This window comes from Blennius ocellaris, assembly GCF_963422515.1.
Source record: "Blennius ocellaris genome assembly, chromosome: 15".
Classification (NCBI taxonomy): Eukaryota; Metazoa; Chordata; class Actinopteri; order Blenniiformes; family Blenniidae; genus Blennius; species Blennius ocellaris.
In genome coordinates, this window is record NC_137664.1 from 21060612 (window position 1) to 21082841 (window position 22230).

The window sequence follows — 22230 nt, forward strand, 5'->3', positions numbered from 1 at the left end:
TCAATCCAAGTAATAGGTCTGCACGAAGATGTCGTCTCGGCCCCGGGAGACGGGGGACAAGTTGTAAATGAGGGCCGCGTCCTCCTCCTCGGGACTGGAGAAGCGGTGCTGGCTCTTCATGGCTGCAGGAGGGAAATGGTGAGATGGAGCTTCAATGTTTCTTTGACCAGCGTTTAAGAGTCCAACGTGCCAAAAACAACATGGATACCATGGAGAATTTAAAAGAGGGCCGTGAAACATGACACCTTTGGGCCAAAACCGGCCTGAAAGATGCTCCAATACAGACTAAATGCAAAGAAAACTGATTTTATTTTTTAACCCTATCAGGTCAGCCGTCATTGTGCGAACACCTTATTGTTCATTCTGTAGCAACAAGAATCCTCCTCGCTGAAACATCATTCCCCCAACGCCTGGAAGGTCGCAGTTTAAGCTTTTTAACAGTTTTTGAATTGGCCAAGTATAACCAGAGTTATGATAAAAAAGATCAAGGTCATATGTTGGGCCGGGTTTGGTTGGAGCTGTTGGGTAAATGTTTTATTTTTCATTGTAAAATGGCTTTCTATACATCTTGATTCTATGCAGGTAGATCTATGGCCCCTACGAGCTCGACCCAATAGTTCTAAATAGTTACAGAAAAAACATCATCATTAAAAAAACTGTATATTCTAAATATTCCTTAAAAATCATAGAAACACTAAAGATACTGACTGAAACTCTTAAAATGTAATGTGGAAGTTAAAAAAGAGTGAAATACATTTGCATGACTTTTAAAGTCACAAAAATCCTCATCACTAAAGACTTTGATATGATGCATTTGCATAATTTTGGTTGTTTTTAATACAAAATTTGTTTAAAAAACAACAACATATGGATATATTTAGTTTGTGTATCATTTGGAAGCTTTGCGGCCGAATTGGAGCCTCTTGCGGCTCAGCTCTGGCCCACGGGCTTTATGTTTGAAACCTCTACTTTAAGCCAACACCCACATTAAATCATTCGAAATTAGTCCAGAAACTCATTTCACTTGGCAAGAGAACTAAAACCAAATGTAATATATTTCCATTAGCAGTTATTATTGCCTTTAAATCAAGTTCACAGAAGCATATTTTGGACACAAACACATATTAGTAAAAGGTGAAAAGGCCTCCAGACGTCCGTCTTCACCTTCAGAGACGAAGAAGCTGGCGGTGTAGAACGACGCCCTCACAGCAGAGGTGGAATGGACCATTCCGGACTTATTGATCCACTCGAAGGGGCTTTTCTCCGGATGCCACTGCACCGCGTAGAACGGGTAGTGTTTGGCTGGACACAACAAAAATACTCATTTTTCTCTTTATAATCAATAGAATTCTAAAAGTCACAATTAGAGGACGATAACGTGTCAAAGTCTGAGTAAAACCAACAAAGCTTAAATACAGCAGATGGGGATGAGGAGGGTAAATCTAATCATTCTTAAGAGGTGGTGCTGCCATCCGGTGGACTCTTGTGTAAATGCAGTTCATCGCTTTCTTTTTTGTTGGTTTATTTATATGACGTCATGGTTTTATACAGCGAGCCGTCCAGCCGCCATCTGGACGGTCAATTTTCTGAAAAGACGGCTGAAAATATAGCGAGGTGTTGCTAAAAGCCTCTTGCTTAAACTCATATGTTTTTTTACCAAACTATAGCAAATTATTGTCTGGAGTATACAACTCATAGGTATACAACACGAGATGCCTCATGGTGTCTGCAGCGCCGCCATCTTGGGGAGGTCGCCCTCTTGTGCAAAACATAAAGATCCCAGGCTAGAAAATTCACAAAAACATTCGTAGCTCGCTTGCTAGTCCACATAGCAACACAAGTAATACCTTAATTTAAAGCTGAGGAAAAGCTCTATCCCGTAGAAACCTTGTAGGAAAATTATTGGGGGGGGGGGGGGGGGGATTTGCGTTCAAATGCTGAAGCAGAGAGGAGGACTTTTGGAAAAATTATAAATTTAATAATTCAAAATGCTGAGGAATTCTATCTGCAGAAGATCTATAGACCTGTGATCGAGCTAATTTTTCATTTCCAAAATGTTGACACGTCTGAATAACTGCACATCATTTATGCTTTTCATTGAAGAATAAAATATTCTTTGCTGTGAAAATGTTGATTGTGATTTCAGTATTGACAATCATGGTTGTTCCATCACCAGTTTATGTGTGACTGTGACATTGTAAAGTGTTGGGCGGAGCTGCAGGAGGCCTGCAGAGAAACAACAACCTATAATATTCAGTTAAAACCTCAGAAGAGGAGAATAGAAACTATACAAGAATAATAGAAGTTTACAGCTGCTCAGTTTAGGGTGCAGATAGAAGCAACGTGAAACTAGGAGGAATAAACAAGTACATGTAGTGAAGTTTGGAGTGACGGTAGTAAGGTACAGGTACAGGTACAAGTACAGGTACAGGTACAGGTACAAATGAAAACCACCACCAATGAAAAGAAGCCATCACCTTAAAAGAAAAAAAAATACATTTTAACAAAGAAAAAAGGATTTTAGATGCATCAGCAAAAATATCACGGAAAAAAAAATATAGTTGTTAAGACGCCAAATCTCCAGGTCACAATGTAGTATTTAATAGTCCAGAATGCAGTAGAATGTCCTATTTATGGTCTTTCTCTATCATCTTTTTCTGTACATACAGTACGTATGTACGACATCGTATAAAGATTCAGAATATGATCCAGAATCATTTAGCAGCTTGAATAAGTATTGATCCACCTTGAACGTTTGACCTAAAAGTTTGTTTTATGTGACAGAGCAACACGAGGTGACGTGGAAGGAGAAGGATACCTGGTTTTCTAATGTTTTCACTAATTAAGAAAAAACAAAAATAATACTTTGTGACGTCTGAAAATAAAGAAGAGAAGTTCAGTCAGACTGGATGGAGAGAATGTGAAGGTCTTTTCCAGCTGGATGAAGGTCTGAACTTTGACTCCTTCATTCTAACTCACCGACAAGCTTGCGTCTAAACGTTTCTGCTCGTCGCCCACTTTCCATTTTGACAAGAAGTTTTCATTTTCATTTTAGTCTTTGTCACTCAAAGACCGGATTCACTTGAAGTCACACTATAGTCTTTTAGCTTTCGTTAAATTTGACTCATTTGAGTCTTTTCCAGTATTCTGACAGTTTTGCTGTACCAGCATAGATTTTATAACAAGACGCTTGTCATGGTGGTAAAATCCCTCCATTGTCAACAGACCTTTAACTAACTATGTGTTTAATCATCTAAACTTAGAATATACCATATTACTCTTGTATAGTAAAAAATGTCTAAGACATGTTGGAAAAGAATAGAACAAAAGTGCAATACATCTACTCTGCATTATAGTGAAGTCATTAATAAAAACCAATTAAAAGGTGTTTTTCCTATCAGACCAAGTATTTTGATCAGCAGGAGACGAGTGACGCTGCAGTGATTTCCACTTTCCTCCACTAAGTGGAACCAGAAGTGAGTAAAGAAGGAACGCTACCTTCCATGGTGGAGACGAACTCCACCTTTCCATCACTGTTGGTCGACAGGATTGTGTAAAAGCTCTTCAGCTTGGCGTTCCGCCTGTAGTTCTGCAGGTCAGAACAGATTGTTTTCATGAAAATAAGAACAGCCTCGGCTCCTTTCATTACCGTTTTCCATAGCGAGCACTCCTGCGTCATTTATGATATCCAGAAAATGTAAGTAAGCTTCGAGTAACTTCAGCATCAAAACAAGAATTTTTTTAATTAAAATAAAAAAACCCTGCAAAATCAAGGAGCGGTCGGTCACATATTGAAATTTCAACTCACTCATTGGACATTTTTGGAAAATTCTCCGGCTATAAAACCAGAAAAAAATCCACTATTAAAAAAAAAATTTCAAAATATAGTTAAGAGACCAACAGTGAAGCGACCAAAACTATTTGCAGAAGTTTTCAATTCAATGTTGCTGGACTGAGATTCTTTCTCATTTAAAAAAAATCAAGATATGAAGTGTTGGCTGATAAATAAATAGGCAATATACCACAGAATATCTAATCTACTGGCTGAAAAGTCAAAGGTAAAGCACATAAAATGGATACAATTATGACATAAATTTAAAATTGGATACGAGATAAAATTGCTTGAAAACAGCTGAAAAGGAGAAAAACTAAACTAAAATGTGTAAAAGAGCCCAACTGATTCAGAGGCAACCAAAAAAAACGACATTAACACTTCAGAAAAAAAAAATAAAATAAAATAAAATGAACATGTTGAAGATGAAAAACATTTGATGGCTCCATGATTTCTTTTTGATTTGATATAAAACTTAAGTTGATGTAAAAATTCAATCGTTTCTCATTTTGTCTCATTAAAGATCCATTTTCTCATTGCAGGTTGAGAATAAACCAAACACTTCCTCCAACATCAATTTATCTCTTTATTGAAATAAGATGGTAAGAAACAGATGAAGGTTAAAGACGGAGGTGAAAGAGGAAGATACCTGAACTGACAGGCTCCACTTGTGGAAGTTTGAAGTGATGTTTTCTTCTTCAAGAGACGCCAGAAGATCTTTAGGGAAACTTCTGAACATCCGGCTGGACTGAGCTGCTGTGGATGGAGGGATGGAGAGAGAGAGAGAGAGAGAGAGAGGGAGAGAGAGAGAGAGAGAGGGAGAGAGAGAGAGAGGGAGAGAGAGAGAGAGGGAGAGAGAGAGAGAGAGAGAGAGAGAGAGAAATTAAAGTAAGGTTCTAGAGTTTAGAAAATGTGTTGCGGTTTAATATATTCTGGTTATTTTGTGTTTTTCAAGCCAGTAACATGTGAATGTTGAATTTCTACCCTGGTTGTAATCAGCCTCTAAAGTTGGAATTATTATTCTTTATTTATTGTTGTTTTGCTTTGCGTTATGTTTTTATTTGTATTTATTTTTGTTTATTCTGTTGTTCCCACGTGTCTGAAACAAACGTTTCCATTTCAACTCAATAACCTGAGAAAAAGCAGTGAGTCTCTTCTGACAATCTGATTGGTTCAAAGATTCCAGTGAAGAAAAATACAAGCAGACATTCAGTCATGTGACGACCGGAGCCCCGCGTTATGTAATCATGGTGAAACGAGTATCAACGTTCAACTCTTCACTCATAACAAAGTATTTTGACACATTTTTTAATAACCTGTTACATTTTGCAACCGGAGGAGGAGGAGGAGGAGGAGGAGGAGGAGGAGGAGGAGGGAGGCCTGGGCTAAACGGGAAGAGTAGATAAAGAGTAAAGTATCAGAGGAGAGGAAGAGTAACTAAAGAGTAAAGTACCAGAGTAGAGAAGGAGTAACTAAAGAGTAAAGTACCAGAGGAGAGGAGGAGTAACTAAAGAGTAAAGTACCAGAGGAGAGGAGGAGTAACTAAAGAGTAAAGTACCAGAGGAGAGGAAGAGTAACTAAAGAGTAAAGTACCAGAGTAGAGGAGGAGTAACTAAAGAGTAAAGTACCAGAGGAGAGGAAGAGTAACTAAAGCGTAAAGTACCAGAGTAGAGGAGGAGTAACTAAAGAGTAAAGTACCAGAGTAGAGAAGGAGTAACTAAAGAGTAAAGTACCAGAGGAGAGGAGGAGTAACTAAAGAGTAAAGTACCAGAGGAGAGGAGGAGTAACTAAAGAGTAAAGTAAGGTACCTGTGGTAAACTTGAGTGGCAGAGCCACGGCTCTGGTGTCGGTCAGAGTCAACAGGTTCTTGTTGGACGTGAGGACGGAGAGCTGCTGGAAGCCCTGGCAGGTCCCCCACAGGGGGAAGTAGTCTCCTGCATCGTTAGCCTGTGGAGGAGGAGAGGGTGGAGGAGGAGAGGGTGGAGGAGGAGAGGGTGGTGGATGAGAAAGGTGGTGGACGAGGGGGTGGAGGATGAGATGGTGGAGGATAAGGGTATGGAGGATCAGAAAGGTGGTGGACGAGGGGGTGGAGGATGAGATGGTGGAGGATGAGATGGTGGAGGATGAGAGGATGAAGGACGAGGGGACGGAGGATAAGGGGGTGGAAGATGAGAGTGTAGAGTAGAGAGTGAAGGAGTAGAGGGTGGAGGACTAGAGGGTGGAGAATGACAGGGTGGAGGAGTAGAGGGTGTGGATGAGAGGGTAGAGGAGTAGAGGGTGGAGGACTAGAGGGTGGAGAATGAGAGGGTGGAGGAGTAGAGGGTGGAGGGCGAGGGGTGGAGGATGAGAGGGTGGAGGATGAGAGGGTGGTGGAGGAGAGGGTGGAGGACGAAGGGGCGGAGGAGTAGATGGTGGGGATGAGAGGGTAGAGGAGTAGAGAGTGGAGGACTAGAGGGTGGAGGAGGAGAGGGTGGTGGATGAGAGGGTGGAGGAGTAGAGGGTGGGGATGAGAGGGTGGTGGAGTAGAGAGTGGAGGACTAGAGGGTGGAGGAGGAGAGGGTGGGGATGAGAGGGTGGTGGAGTAGAGAGTGGAGGAGGAGAGGGTGGAGGAGTAGAGAGTGGAGGAGTAGAGGGTGGGGATGAGAGGGTAGAGGACTAGAGGGTGGAGAATGAGAGGGTGGAGGAGTAGAGGGTGGAGGGCGAGGGGTGGAGGATGAGAGGGTGGGGATGAGAGGGTGGAGGATGAGGGGGTGGAGGATGAGAGGGTGGTGGAGGAGAGGGTGGAGGGTGGAGGATGAGAGGGTGGAGGACGAAGGGGCGGAGGAGTAGAGGGTGGGGATGAGAGGGTAGAGGAGTAGAGAGTGGAGGACTAGAGGGTGGAGGAGGAGAGGGTGGTGGATGAGAGGGTGGAGGAGTAGAGGGTGGGGATGAGAGGGTGGTGGAGTAGAGAGTGGAGGACTAGAGGGTGGAGGAGGAGAGGGTGTTGGATGAGAGGGTGGAGGATGAGAGGGTGGAGGAGTAGAGAGTGGAGGACTAGAGGGTGGTGGAGGAGAGGGTGGTGGATGAGAGGGTGGAGGAGTAGAGTGTGGGGATGAGAGGGTGGTGGAGTAGAGAGTGGTGGATGAGAGGGTGGTGGAGGAGTAGAGGGTGGGGATGAGAGGGTGGTGGAGTAGAGAGTGGAGGACTAGAGGGTGGAGGAGGAGAGGGTGGGGATGAGAGGGTGGAGGAGTAGAGGGTCGGGATGAGAGGGTGGTGGATGAGAGGGTGGAGGATCAGAAAGGTGGTGGACGAGAGGGTGGAGGATGAGGGGGCGGAGGAGTAGAGGTTGGGGATGAGAGGGTAGAGGAGTAGAGAGTGGAGGACTAGAGGGTGGAGGAGGAGAGGGTGGAGGATAAGGGTATGGAGGATCAGAAAGGTGGTGGACGAGGGGGTGGAGGATGAGATGGTGGAGGATGAGATGGTGGAGGATGAGAGGATGAAGGACGAGGGGACGGAGGATAAGGGGGTGGAAGATGAGAGTGTAGAGTAGAGAGTGAAGGAGTAGAGGGTGGAGGACTAGAGGGTGGAGAATGACAGGGTGGAGGAGTAGAGGGTGGGGATGAGAGGGTAGAGGAGTAGAGGGTGGAGGACTAGAGGGTGGAGAATGAGAGGGTGGAGGAGTAGAGGGTGGAGGGCGAGGGGTGGAGGATGAGAGGGTGGAGGATGAGAGGGTGGTGGAGGAGAGGGTGGAGGATGAGAGGGTGGAGGACGAAGGGGCGGAGGAGTAGATGGTGGGGATGAGAGGGTAGAGGAGTAGAGAGTGGAGGACTAGAGGGTGGAGGAGGAGAGGGTGGTGGATGAGAGGGTGGAGGAGTAGAGGGTGGGGATGAGAGGGTGGTGGAGTAGAGAGTGGAGGACTAGAGGGTGGAGGAGGAGAGGGTGGGGATGAGAGGGTGGTGGAGTAGAGAGTGGAGGAGGAGAGGGTGGAGGAGTAGAGAGTGGAGGAGTAGAGGGTGGGGATGAGAGGGTAGAGGACTAGAGGGTGGAGAATGAGAGGGTGGAGGAGTAGAGGGTGGAGGGCGAGGGGTGGAGGATGAGAGGGTGGGGATGAGAGGGTGGAGGACGAGGGGGTGGAGGATGAGAGGGTGGTGGAGGAGAGGGTGGAGGGTGGAGGATGAGAGGGTGGAGGACGAAGGGGCGGAGGAGTAGAGGGTGGGGATGAGAGGGTAGAGGAGTAGAGAGTGGAGGACTAGAGGGTGGAGGAGGAGAGGGTGGTGGATGAGAGGGTGGAGGAGTAGAGGGTGGGGATGAGAGGGTGGTGGAGTAGAGAGTGGAGGACTAGAGGGTGGAGGAGGAGAGGGTGTTGGATGAGAGGGTGGAGGATGAGAGGGTGGAGGAGTAGAGAGTGGAGGACTAGAGGGTGGTGGAGGAGAGGGTGCTGGATGAGAGGGTGGAGGAGTAGAGTGTGGGGATGAGAGGGTGGTGGAGTAGAGAGTGGTGGATGAGAGGGTGGTGGAGGAGTAGAGGGTGGGGATGAGAGGGTGGTGGAGTAGAGAGTGGAGGACTAGAGGGTGGAGGAGGAGAGGGTGGGGATGAGAGGGTGGAGGAGTAGAGGGTCGGGATGAGAGGGTGGTGGATGAGAGGGTGGAGGATCAGAAAGGTGGTGGACGAGAGGGTGGAGGATGAGGGGGCGGAGGAGTAGAGGTTGGGGATGAGAGGGTAGAGGAGTAGAGAGTGGAGGACTAGAGGGTGGAGGAGGAGAGGGTGGAGGATAAGGGTATGGAGGATCAGAAAGGTGGTGGACGAGGGGGTGGAGGATGAGATGGTGGAGGATGAGATGGTGGAGGATGAGAGGATGAAGGACGAGGGGACGGAGGATAAGGGGGTGGAAGATGAGAGTGTAGAGTAGAGAGTGAAGGAGTAGAGGGTGGAGGACTAGAGGGTGGAGAATGACAGGGTGGAGGAGTAGAGGGTGGGGATGAGAGGGTAGAGGAGTAGAGGGTGGAGGACTAGAGGGTGGAGAATGAGAGGGTGGAGGAGTAGAGGGTGGAGGGCGAGGGGTGGAGGATGAGAGGGTGGGGATGAGAGGGTGGAGGATGAGAGGGTGGTGGATGAGAGAGTGGAGGACTAGAGGGTGGAGGATGAGAGGGTGGAGGAGTAGAGGGTGGAGGACTAGAGGATGGATGACGAGGGGGCGGAGGAGTAGAGGGTGGGGATGAGAGGATAGAGGAGTAGAGAGTGGAGGACTAGAGGGTGGAGAATGAGAGGGTGGAGGAGTAGAGAGTGGAAGACTTGAGGGTGGAGGAGTAGAGGGTGGGGGTACTACCTTCACAGCCAGGTGGTAGAAGATGTTTGCAGCTCGACTAAACAGAGAATTGCTGAGGTCGGCGTTTCCTCCAGGAAGCAGCAGCCTGCAGACACATTGGAAACATTCAACGAAGATCAATTCTACAAGAAAACATGGAAAAATAAAATGTATAAAGCTTTTCAGATAATGTTCAACTCAACTTTACGCTTATATTATGAAATTAATAATTATCATATGTGATGTATAATTTCAGATATATACACCATCATTGGGATTCATCTAGCAATGACTGACGATGAAGATAAATGTTAAAAAGCAGTACAGATGTAAACAATTATAAAACGTATTTCTAAAAGGGACGTTTCATCCCTCACTTTCTGGACCGTGGTTGAATGAAACTATTAAACTCACCCGTTTATGGAGGAGAAGAGTTTTGAATATTCTTCTTCTGTTCGATTGATTCTGATAAAAACAAACAAAAGGAAACGTGACACGTCGTCAAGCAGGTACTTTAAAACGAGGAAGTAATCCTGAAGCTACTGCAGGGTGATACAACTTGTATTTGATCGTATGTTTAATGAAGCTGGATGGAAAATGTGCAAATAAACCTGAAAGGGAGAAAAACACAGGACGTTGAACTTATTTTACTGGAAATTCTCACATAATAACGACAAAGAAAGACAAATATTCAGGTGACTGGAAGGTTCAAGTCAAAATTGACTTTATTGTCAATTCTGTTGTACGTAGCAGACACACAGTGGAATTGAAATTTTAAATATTAGAATATAGACTTATTTAGTCTATAATCTAAAATAGTAAAATAAATAGAGAACAAGGGCATGAACAAGAGAGCAACAAGATTTAAAAACAGAAGGTAGAAAGGCTGAAATGTGTAATATTTAAGACATAAAAGAAACAGTTCCTGTATTGGGGTAAAAGCTCGACATTAAATGCTGATCTTTGCATGATTTCTACAATTTCAACTGATTTTTGACCTGAAAATCTAATCATTAAAAACACCCAAGAGAATTAGCTTTAATTCTGGGCATTGCATAGTAGAATAGTATCAGTGTGTTTGAATAAGTTTTCATATATAAGTGAGTGTCCAAGGTTTTAAGCTCAACAAGAACTAATCACTTTGGCCCCGCCCATTTTAGCCCGCATGACTTGTTTGAGCTCGAAATGTCACAACGACACAGAATATCATAAAATATAATGTAATAAAACCTAAAATGTCAGCAAATATAATGGAATAAACCCAAAATGTCATCAAATATAATGTAATAAAACCTAAAATGTTATAAAATAGAATGTAATAAACCCAAAATGTTATTAAATATAACATAATAAACCCCAAATGTTATAAAATAGAATGTAATAAACCCAAAATGTTATAAACCCAAAATGTTATAAAATAGAATGTAATAAAACCTAAAATGTTATAAAATAGAATGTAATAAACCCAAAATGTTATAAAATATAATGTAATAAAACCCCAAATGTAACGACGCGGAGCCCAAAACATTGAATGTTGCATCATGGGACAGGCAAAATATCTTTCCTCAAATATTGTGATAATTTTAATACATTATAAATTCAGTCAATGATTTAGGGTTTGGACTTGAACTTAAAACTGCTTCAACTTGAATAACTTTGTTTATACATATATCTAAATACAGTTGATGGTATTTATGTGTGAGTTAATTTATAGTCCTCTGTTCTCTAATGTAGAAGCATGAAACATATTGAGATCACATTTAATTTCTTGTTCAATTCTTTTACATTATTGGCCAGTTACTACATGTTGGACTTTTGTCACATGATGGATATTTGGGGTTTATTCCATGATATCTGATCAGACTTTGGCTGGTTGTTCTACATCAGGTTCTAACAGGTTCCACATCAGGATCTTCCCTCAGACCTCCTCTGGTCATTAGAAAGTGTGAGACATGAAGTTCCAGGCTGAACTGAAACACAGGAACAGGTATTTGTACAGGATGAGCCGCTCCTCACAGTCTTTAGGTGGACTTCTAATGAAAAAACATTTAGTTTTCAAAGTCCCTCCAGCACATCTCAGTACACGTCATGACTTGTGGACGAAAGGTGAAGCTGTTAAAAGTACAACTTGATGGTTGAGTAATTACTGGGAAGGAATAAAAAAGTAAAACAACTTCAAACCGGTTTGTTGTACGCAGTTCACCGGCTCACCTGATGGGAACAACCCTGGCGCCGGCGGCCTCCAGGTATTTCACGTAGCACGCCGCGATGTACGAAATCCCGCGTGCAAACTGGTCTCTTAGGAGGTTCTCCTGAGCCAGAACACCTGGAACCACACCACACTTTCTGACTACGTCTCCTGCAAACCACCGCGTCACACAACACAACACAACACAACACAACACAACACAACACAACACAACACAACACAACACAACACAACACAACACAACACAACACAACACAACACACACTGCCAAACCTGGAGAATGGATGTGAAGGACTATATACGTCCAATAGAGCTACACTCGGTAGAGCGCAGACCTTCACCAACGCCACATTTGTTTAGCCCCGTCCCCACCGCACAAAAAGTACCGGCCTAGACGGGTTTAAACCGCTCCGGCTCGCGTCTCACGACATGTAATGCAGTCTAATCCGCTCCAGACCGCTCCAAAGGCGACCGCTTTTCAGCTACCCATCCGTTGGGGTGCCGGGGACCATGGAACGGGTCTGAGGTTGAGCTGCTGTCTGCTGATTGGTCAGTGATTTACTACACGCCCTCAATATTTTAATGTGCTGGCTGGATGAAGCCTCTGCTGTCAGTGTGGTCAGCTGTGCTCTGGTTGTTTTTATTTTCATTTTCTTTTCTTTGCTGCTCAACTTTAGTGTTTGTTGTGAAAGAGCGACTTGAGGCAGGGGGAGACCGGGGGGAGGGACTTTGCATCGCGTTGGAGTTTTCTGTTTGCAGCATAGCGCTCGCCGTGGCGCGGATGTGCGTCCGTGACACCGGAGTCTGGAGCTCTCGTCTCCGGCGCTGACCGCGCTCCGGCAGCTCCGCTTTCCAGAGGCGGTCAGCGTTCTGTTCAGCCGCGGTCAGTGGCGCTTTATCGCGGGGACAGACCGCGGAAGCGATGAAACGGAGCTCGGAGCTCGGAGCTCGGCGCCTCCGTGTTCCGGCGCTGTGCTGCCGGAACACGGAGGCGCCGGAGTGGAGAACCTCCTGCGTTTGAGCAGAAAGCTCAGACTCCCGTGTCTGTGCCTCAGCCAACCGGGGGGAGCGCTCCGGCCACTTGCCCCACACCCGAGCGCTCGAGTGCGGGGCACGTCGCCCCAAGTCCCCGGCAAGTGGCCGAGCGACTGGCTCTCTCATAACAAACACGGAAGTTGCGGCTGCAGCTCTCCACTGCAAAAAATGACTGCTGCAAAAAGTAACTTTTTTTTTTTTCCGCTGCAAAAATTAAATAAAATTAAAGTGCAAAGTGGAGAATTTAAACAACAACAGAGGATTCATAAGATCTACATCTGACGACGTTCTTTTCTGTTATAATGTCACATTTCTGCGGAGGTCATAAGCCCCGCCCACTTTTCATGCTCCTCTCTGCAGTGGAGACACGACCCAAAATTTCGGTCGGGGTTAGTGCTTCCGAACTGCTCCGTACCGCTCCGCCCCGCCCCGGCACTTGTGTGCGGTGGAGATGGGGCTTTTGTGGAACCAAGTTAGCATCACGAGCATGATAGCCGTGAGTTCATATCGATGCTGACCAGGTAGCACAGGTAACTACATCACCGTGAAACACTGAGCAGGGAGGATCTCCATGGCAACAGACGCTGATCTCCTTTGATCTCCATGAAGTGCCTCTCTCTTATCTGCTTCATATGGGAACTGTTTTTTTCACCGTCTTTTTGAGATTTATTCGGAAGCTATTAGCCGCTAACGTACCAAAATCTAATCTTGCAGCATCGGTGCACCCGTAAAGTCAACGTGTTGATGACTCATGACAAAGTCAATCAAGCAGAACTAAGTCTTTGTCAACTTTGCACACAGTCCCAAATGTCACAAACATTCACCCATCAACCACTGCTTCGTGTTCCACACATGAAGAGAACGAGCGCAGAGCCCCGCCTCGTTTATCTGCCCGCCGTCGACGAGTGACGCCGCCGTCCTGCTGCATCACCATGAGTGTGTGAGGAACTCGCACACAACAGCTCATGCCCACACACACAAACACATACAACTATATTTTATGATTATACAGTTACACAAAATGAATGAATATGGACATTTACACACACATGTTCAGACATACACTCATAGAAATACACGTATTTCTACTTAAACGTGTGCAGTTTAAGGAGTAAAATAAATGATATTCAGGCTATTTTACAAGATTATAATGTAGAGGTGTTGGCAATATCAGAAACATATCTGGATTCAACAATAAACAGCCCTGTATTAAATATAATATTTATAGACTGTAGATAAATCTACATGGCGGAGGTGGAGCTTGTTATTTCCAAAATCACATCCCAGTCAAAGTCTCCACCAACGTCCCAATTCCCATCGATAAGAACTAATGTGAGGTCAATGCATAATAGCGTGTCCTGGTTTACAGTCAAATGTAGATGGAAGTACCTCCCAGTAACACTTATAAGAAATGCTATTGTTACAAAAATACCTAAAAGTATACATAATAAATGGTCATTTTTTTTGCAGCTAATCACAATTAAGTTCCACGTGAGCAGTGAAACCAGGAGAGCACTGCCGGGCTGTAAAAGAATCAAATGCAATGAGCCGTTTATCATAGAGCCATGGTTGCCTGGAATACATTACTGGGAATTTTCTTGTCAGAAAATAAGAAAAACATTTTTCTAAATGAATTAAAAGTGTTTTTGTTTACACAAGAATTAATTTGGGTTAACTCTCTGTGATTGGCAATTAATAATGATGATTGTAATATCAATAATAATGTAATAATACCAATGATAATTGTTATTGTTGTTACCTCTCTCATCTTGTTTTTTTTCGATGATCCCACAGTTATTACAGTTATTATAGTCATTATGTGGTGTTTTTGGTTTTATGCGTTCTTTTGACAGGTACATTTTATTTATTTTCCCAGTGAGCTTCACGGTGTGTCTTGTGTGATTGTGCGTGTGTATTGCGTGTGTGACTTTGCATGAAATTTTGTAAGTAAAATTTGTAATGAAAAAAACAAAAAAAAGGAGCCCGCAGGCAGAATAGCACCTGCAATAAGTCAGGAGCTCAAGGGCTCTCAATGAAATGAGCAAATGAAGGAATGAACTGGTGTCATTCCAGGGGCCACATAGAGCTCAGTGTCTAAAGAAATAGTGACATAATAACCTCCACATTTAAATTGGAATGTTTGATTTTTTGTGGCACTGATGAAAATGTCGATATTTTCAACAAAAACCAAACAACTTGGGAAATGACGGATCTCAACATGAAGCCAAACCGAATGAAACTTTCTGGTGCAAAATACAGTAAAAATGTCTAAAAAAGGTGTCCGGTCGCTGTTGCATTATGGGTATTTTCACACAGTATGGCTTTGAGGCCAGTTTGATAGCAAAGAGGTCGGCAGCAGCATCACTGATCGCTACTCTTAAAACCTTTCTAATCAAATAAATCAAACTTTTCTGTGAATTTTTTTTTTTACACATTTTCTCCCAGGTTTGTCCAGATTGGAGGCTCCTGGGGCCCAGTTATAGCCCCCGGACCAACTGTTTGACCCCCCTGGTACAGTACACCTACTGGAGCTTCTTATGGGATCGTTTTTTCTGGCAATGTCAGAAAAATCCTGTTTTTGTTGAGGATTTTAAAGGCAAACTGAAAACCCATTTTTAAGCCTTTTCAATGTAAGCAGAGTTGCTGGGAAAAGTCCATGCTCATTTACATGACAACGTTTCAAGTGAAAACACATGGTTCTACTGCAAATACTGATATTCTCATCATGTCAAGGTTCTTCATATTCTACTTCTGGGCTGGACACTTCCAAATGATCAGTATAAAGATTCTTGTTGTTGTTCCTTGCCAACATTTTAATCAATTTCTTGTACATTTCTAATAATAAAATAAGTATTTTGGCAGCAGAAGCAGAAATATCTGAAGCAGAAGATGTTACAGCCAAGACTAAAGCAAATGATTCATATCTGATTGGATATAAAATGATGGAAGGAAGAAAGAACCATTATTTTTTAATAAGTTGCTTCAATATGAGAGTTAAGAAGAAAGAAAACGAGCCGTTACAATTACTGTAGTGAACCAAAATGCCATCAGAGCAGTGGCAGGCAGCAGCGCACAGCGAGTTTCCACGCGCCGGGAGAGACAAGAGATGATCTTACCGATGAGCGGTCTGGTGTTGAGCTGCGGGGCGGATCCCGCCGGTGCGCACCGGGGTGCGGCGGGCACCGCGAGCGGGACGAGAGCCGCTCCACACATTCAACACTGCGCACAAAGAGGAACAACAAACAAAAAACAACCTGTGCAGGCCTGGCAGCGGTGCAGGTGACAGATAAAATCCTGATAATGACGAACGTTTTACGCATTTAGAATTAAAAAACAAAAAAAAGAAAAAAAGACGCAGGATTAAAGGCAAGGTGACGATCCGCGCTGAGGTGCGCGTGGATCTCAGCCAGAGATGTTTGGTTTGTGTTCCTCACCTGGAAATGGAGCAACCAGGTGTGACTCCGGGGAAGATGGACTGAATGTCACCTGTGCAGGTGGAGAAGAGCACAACTGGGGCCTCGTTTATAAAGGTTGCTCACGCCTGACGCACAAAACGCGTCCTGAAAGATGCGCACGCCATTTCCCACGCAAAGTTTGTGACCTAAAAAAAATAACAAAATAAATAAATGTGCGCAAGCACATTATGGAGACGGGGAACCTGCAACGCTGATGGTCATTTGGAGAATTGAAGCCAGATTCATCTCATACATTTATTATCTTCAAATATCAGACTTACAGATCCAAGTGATCACAACCAGCCGAGCTGCAGTGGTCCAGATGTTTCACTGCTGTCAAGACAACCCTCACTCTGTTTAGCGGGGCGCCTATACAATATGCATTACCGTAAAAGCATACTCAAATGGATTTCAAAATAAAAGTGATGTTTCAATGAACGAGATCTCGCTTTCGTTCAGATAATTAATAAAACATAAATGAATACTACAGGTAATAATATCACATAACAACAAATACAATAACTGAATGTACCATTGATACAGACTATTAAAAATGAAATAATAAGTTATTAACCACAGAAGCAAACAACAAGACATTTTCAGTCAGTGAAGTATTAATGTTATCATAATACACTAGACATAGCCCACTCTCATCACATTATTCAAATTAAAGGCCCAACAGAACAGCAGCTCTTGGCATAATTCAGACTTATATTAGATTAGAATAGATATAAACAATAATTAAATTAACTTCAGATTGATAACAGGCCAGATCAGGATATGGTGTCTGAAAATAAGAGCCTCTGAAAGCTTTTCTGGGCTTGAAGTACTCTGATTTCAGACTGATATTTAAAGGAATTTCCCTGTTATCATTGAACCAGTCATACTCTGAAATTTCGGTGTGTAGTTCATCTTCCCATTTAGATTTTAAATACAGTGAGGTATTGCCTTTACATTTCTGAAGACATGCCTACAGTTTAGAGACGGCTTTGGAAGCATTTTCTCATCAGCATCCAGCATCATTTTTATCAGCACACTGCTCTCTGATGATATACATGTTTTACCAGAGTGTCAAAGAAGTGTCTTAGTTGCAAGTAACAGAACAGGCCTTTATTTTCGAGTTTATATTCATTTTTAACCTTTTCAAAAGACTTAAAATTGTTCCCTTCTGTCAGTGTGCATATGGCTGTTATACCTCTATCCCTCCATGTTGTGAAGGTTGTGTCAGTTTGTCCTGGTATGAAAAGAGTTGTCTGGGAAGGCCATAACAGCAACCGAGTGTCTCCTTCCAATTTATATTTTCTAACTACAACTGTCCAGATTTGTATTGTTTGGGAAACAGTAAAGTTGTCGTCTTCCTGGTGTGTGTAGTGCTTGTCTCCTAGCCTGGTCTGAGGGAGGTTACTGCTCTGGGAGAGCTCTATTTTCTTCCATTGGGCATAATATTCTGGAGAACACCAACACACCACGTATTTTAACTGGGCAGCATAACAGTGTTCTCTTCAACTGGGCAGTGCAAGGCCCCCCTCCTGTTTCTCACGTTGAAGTGTTTTGAGTTTGGCTCTTTGTTTTTTGCCTCCCCAAACTAATCGTGAGATTTGCTTGTCCCATGTTGTGAATTGGTGGTCTGGTATTCGAACTGGTAAAGATAGAAACAGGTACAGCAGTCTAGGTAGGATATTCCGTTTTATTGCCTCAATTCTTGAGCTAAAATCTGAAGTTATTGATAACCATTTTGATAGGTCTCTCTGTATGTCGTTGTTAATTAGGGACCTCGCCAACGGCTGGGCCCGAGGCCCAGCCAACGGCAGGTCTCTTTTGTATTTCGTTGTCGCCAACAGTGCGACGACGAAATATTTTATTATTATTCTTCTGCTTTTTTTACGCTTTCGCTCATATTGGACCCCCTAAACACGAAAACTACGTGACCAAATTTGGCAGGCTTGTGAAAAATCGCATAGAGCCGGTGACCATGTCAAAAAATTCCAGGAAAGTCCAAAAATGGCTCTCTAGCGCCACCTAGAAAATTTCAATCGCCCGCCACGGTCCGTAGGAATGTCGTAGAGAAATGTCACGAATGCGAAACTTCTTTGTCTACTCAAGCCCTACGACTCACGCACTCTAACTTTTGACCTAACTTCAACAGGAAGCCGCCTATTAGCCTTTCAAAGTAAGGTGTTCACTATGGATTCACACCAGTTGTTTCAGAAATCTTGGAATTCATCTTCACTCTCTCCCACTCTAGCTCTGACAGTTAACGATCAAAGTGACGTGCAGCTGCTATGGAATTCTACAGCATGATTGTGCAATCCGGCTCCGGGGACCGGGGGAGGGGGAGGGGGAGCATCTCAGTGAGATTTTCAGGATCACATAGGCCTAGCATGCCCGTTAGCATTCTAACAAACATTATCCGATTGAGCTGAAATTTGGTAGGTGGCCTAATGGAGCCGCTGCGGTCATGAATCACTACATAATTAGCTGGTTTTGAGGCCGTTTTTTTCAAAATAAAAGTAATTAAAAAAATACTTTTTTTTTTAAACTTAAAAAATGATCATTGACCGGTCTAGAGGATCGTGGCCACCCCGATGGGCTTAAGCCACAGTTTACGAAAGGCCAGGAGGCCTGGCCAACGGCAGCTCTCTTTTGTCATTTGTACACCGCCGACAAAGCCGGGCCTCCTAGGCCCGGCACTCCACCAGGTCACTCTCATGTCACACACACTGACCTCCATAGGAGGCCTGACCTGAGGCCATGTAATTCATGTCGGTGGAAGTTTTTGAAAAACCTTTATTGTGCCATAAGTGCTGTGTCATTCACACTAGAATTGAGGTAAGACCAGATTCAGGATCGGGGCCATCTGGGGAGTACCAGCCTGAGATTATCAGGTGGATTGACTAGCTTGCGGCCTAGCATGCCCGTTACTATGCTAACAAACATTGTCCCATTGAGCTTAAATTTGGTAGGTAGCCTAATGGGGACGCTGCGATCACAAATCACTAGCTAATTAGCTGGTTTTGACGCCGTTTTTTCACAATAAAAGTCATAAAAAAATTTTTTTTTTTTTTTTTTTTTAATATTTCAACAAATATTATTAAACGTTCATAGCCACCCCCCCGACGGGCAGTCTTTTGCGAGGTCCTGTCCAATGCTGCTTGCAGCTTTAATTTCTATTTAATTTGTAACCAGACTTCAGCCCATAATTATCTAAGACTGACATGAGTTTAGGAAATGTTGAGTCTGGATTCTTTAAACATGTGATAATATCGTCAGCAAATAATCCTATTTTATGTTCTTCTTGTGAAATTGTAATTCCTTTAAGTTGATCATTCTGTCTAGTTTCCTGGGCTAACGGCTCTATGAAGAGAGCAAATAGGGTGAGGCTCAGACAACATCCCTGCCGGGTGCCTCTATATAGTGTGAAACTATCTGTTAAGGAACCATTGATCTTAATTGTGGCGGTTGGCTCATCATAGAGGATTGGATTAATTTAATAAATTGACTGCTGAAACTCCTTCTCTCCAGCACAGAGAAGAGAAAGATCCAGCTGACCCGGTCAAAGGCCTTCTCTGCATGGAGGCTAACTCAGGCTGCACTTGTTTTGTGTTTGTTAATGGTATCTATTAGCTGTATTGTCCTTCTAATATTATCTTGGGCTTGTCGGCCCTTTATGAAACCTGTCTGGTCTTCATCTATCAGCTCTGGTAGTAAAGATTCCAGTCTTTTGGATATTATTGAAGTAAATCATTTGTAATGGACATTCAGAACAGAGATTGGTCGGTACGACTCACAGTATTCCTTATTTTGACCTTCTTTGGGCATAACAGATATTATGGCTTCCCTCCAGGGGGGGGGGGGGGGGGGGTCCAACAACAAGGGGAACACGTCCTGCCTGAAGGTCTTCTACCACTCACTAGGGGATCCATCACTCCCTGGACTTTTGTTAGTCTTCAGTTTACTGATGGCTTTGTCCAACTCTTCTTTTGTTATTGGAGAGGTTAGATCTGTGTTTTGATTATTACCTATAGAGGGGAGATCCAGTTTTAACAAATATTTTTTTAATATCTGCTTTGTTTGTATTCTCGGGTGAGGAACATAACATTCTATAATAATCTTTAAATATTTTTTTAATAATGTCTGGTTCAAGTGTTATTTCATTGCTGGATGGTTCTCTGATTGTGTGTACTGAATGTTGGATTTGTTGTGTTCTGAGGCACTTTGCCAGAATCTTTGTGGCTTCGGCTCCAGATTCATAGAATATTTGTTTTGTAAATCGTCGTTTCTTTTCCACCGCCTCAAGTACCATAGTGTCTATGTCTTTTCTTATTTTTTTAATTTCTTCTACCAGTTCGTCACTATGGTCTGTTTGTTGTTGTTTTTTCAAGTGTCCTTAACTGTTGATGTGATTTGTTATATTTAAGCCTTTTAATTGTATTTATGTAAGATGTTCTTGAGATCAGATTACCTCTCATTACTGCTTTGACAGTCTCCCAGACTATTGTTGGCTCAACATTGTGATTTCCATTTATGTTAATGCATTCTTTAATTTCTCTCTTTATATCTTCCACAGTAGTCATATTGTTTAGAATTCCTAAGTTCAGTCTCCATAAAGTGTTTTTGTTTATGTTGTCCAGGTGTATGGTTAAATAGACTGTTATGGTGGGATATGTCTGCGGCCCCTATGGTACATTCTATCACTCTGTGTCTATGTGTAATGCTCATTAGAAAGTAATCTATTCTGGAGTGTAGCTTATGAGTTGCTGAGTAATGTGTGAAGTCCCTCTCTCGTGGAGGAAGTTCCCTCCACACATCAAACAGGCTGGATTCCCTCATTAATATATTCATGCTTTTAGACAAGTTGTATTTGTGCCTTCTAGTACTTGTTGTATCCATATTATAGTTTCAAATAATGTTCCAGTCCCCTGCACAGATTATATTTCCATCACTCATGGATTCGATTTTATCAAAAACTGATATTATAAATAATGTGTCACTCTCTGGGGGAGCGTATACATTAATTAGAGTCTCTTTTTCCTTTGACTATTACATATCTTCCTTCTCTATCAATCACCTCTTTGATTAATTCAAAATTCACAGAATTAGGTAGCAATGTTATTACACCTCTTCTTCTACTGTTCTTACATGAGCTGTACAAGGAGTTCACGTAGCCCAGCTTTTTAAACTTTTCATGTTCTTTTTTTGATAAATGTGTTTCTTGCAGCAAAACAACACTTGGTTTGGCCTTTCTCAGTTTTGCTATTACCTTACTTCGCTTTACGGGTTTACCAAGGCCGTTCACATTTAAAGATATTATATTATGCCTTATTGTTGTTTGTTTTTAATGCTATCAACGGCCTGGGTCCCTCTTACTTGTCTGATATTTTAACTCTACGTGACCCTGGCAGGGCCCTGGTTCTTCAGCTCAGCTTCTTCTTGACGTTCCAAGGTGGAGATATAAACAGTGGGGTGTCGCTCTCTTGCTGTTGCTGCTCCCAGACTGAGGAACAAACGTCCTCCGACATTCGCACCACTACTGATCTCCGCCTTTTTAAATCAATGCTGAAAACTCACTTTCTTAAGTTGGCTTTTACCTCTGTCTCGGGCTGTGTATTTTATTCTGTATGCTCTGTTTTTAGGAATCTCTGGAAGGCTTCACCAACCTGCAGCACCGTCGCTCCTCCCACAAGTCAGCACCTGTGTTTTATTTATGGTTTTTATGTATTATTCTCGTATATATTTCTTAATTTATTGTTTTTAGAGCTTTGTTGTAAAGCACTTTGGATACCACTGGGTGATTGCAAAGGGCCATAGAAATAAAGTTTGATTGATTGATTGATGTTTTCTGAAAAAAATAAATAAAAAATGGCTCTGTTGTTCTGCATTAATGCACACTTGTGTGAAAATAAACTTCAAAGTTAATGAAGTGTGGGAAATTGTGAAACGGTGTAAGTGAGAAGCAATGGAAAATAGTAAATTATTTCTGTGCTGAACAAATACTTCTTAACAATAAATATTTAACTGTTCCAAACAAAAAGCTGTTCCCTTGCAATACAAACTAAGCCACACATAGAACCAAGGATTTCGCCTCTTGACTGGCAGATTTGAGACTTTCCTATTAACCTCCCAGACATTTTCTTCTGGACGGTGGGATAAAACCACAACATGCAGACAAAACCCAGTTCAGGCAGTGCAGCACGTGAACACATGAACTGTCAGTCAAAAACAATACAAGTGGGTTGAACTCGCCAGTCGCAGAGTTTATTCATATATACATATATATACATATATATACATATATACATAGATGTGTTACGGGGATGGACAGGGACACAAGCACAGGGACTGGAAAGGGGCAGAGCTTTTTTATTTTTTTATTAAAAAAAGACATTTTTAAATACATTACACTCATTCCAATGTG

General features: G+C 43.0%; 1 protein-coding gene across 1 annotated transcript in view; it reads right to left on the reverse strand.

Annotated features, from left to right (window-relative positions):
• LOC308140477 (gamma-glutamyl hydrolase-like) overlaps positions 1–22230 on the reverse strand; it is a gene marked incomplete at both ends in the record, with an annotated part of 27840 nt that continues 5610 nt past the window's right edge. Inside the window, 8 exons of the mRNA XM_080510292.1 lie at positions 1–122; positions 1165–1302; positions 3499–3589; positions 4482–4588; positions 5641–5779; positions 9138–9222; positions 9531–9581; positions 11328–11475. Coding sequence (XP_080366418.1) covers positions 1–122; positions 1165–1302; positions 3499–3589; positions 4482–4588; positions 5641–5779; positions 9138–9222; positions 9531–9581; positions 11328–11475 — 881 coding nt within the window. The remainder of the gene's footprint in view (positions 123–1164; positions 1303–3498; positions 3590–4481; positions 4589–5640; positions 5780–9137; positions 9223–9530; positions 9582–11327; positions 11476–22230) is intronic.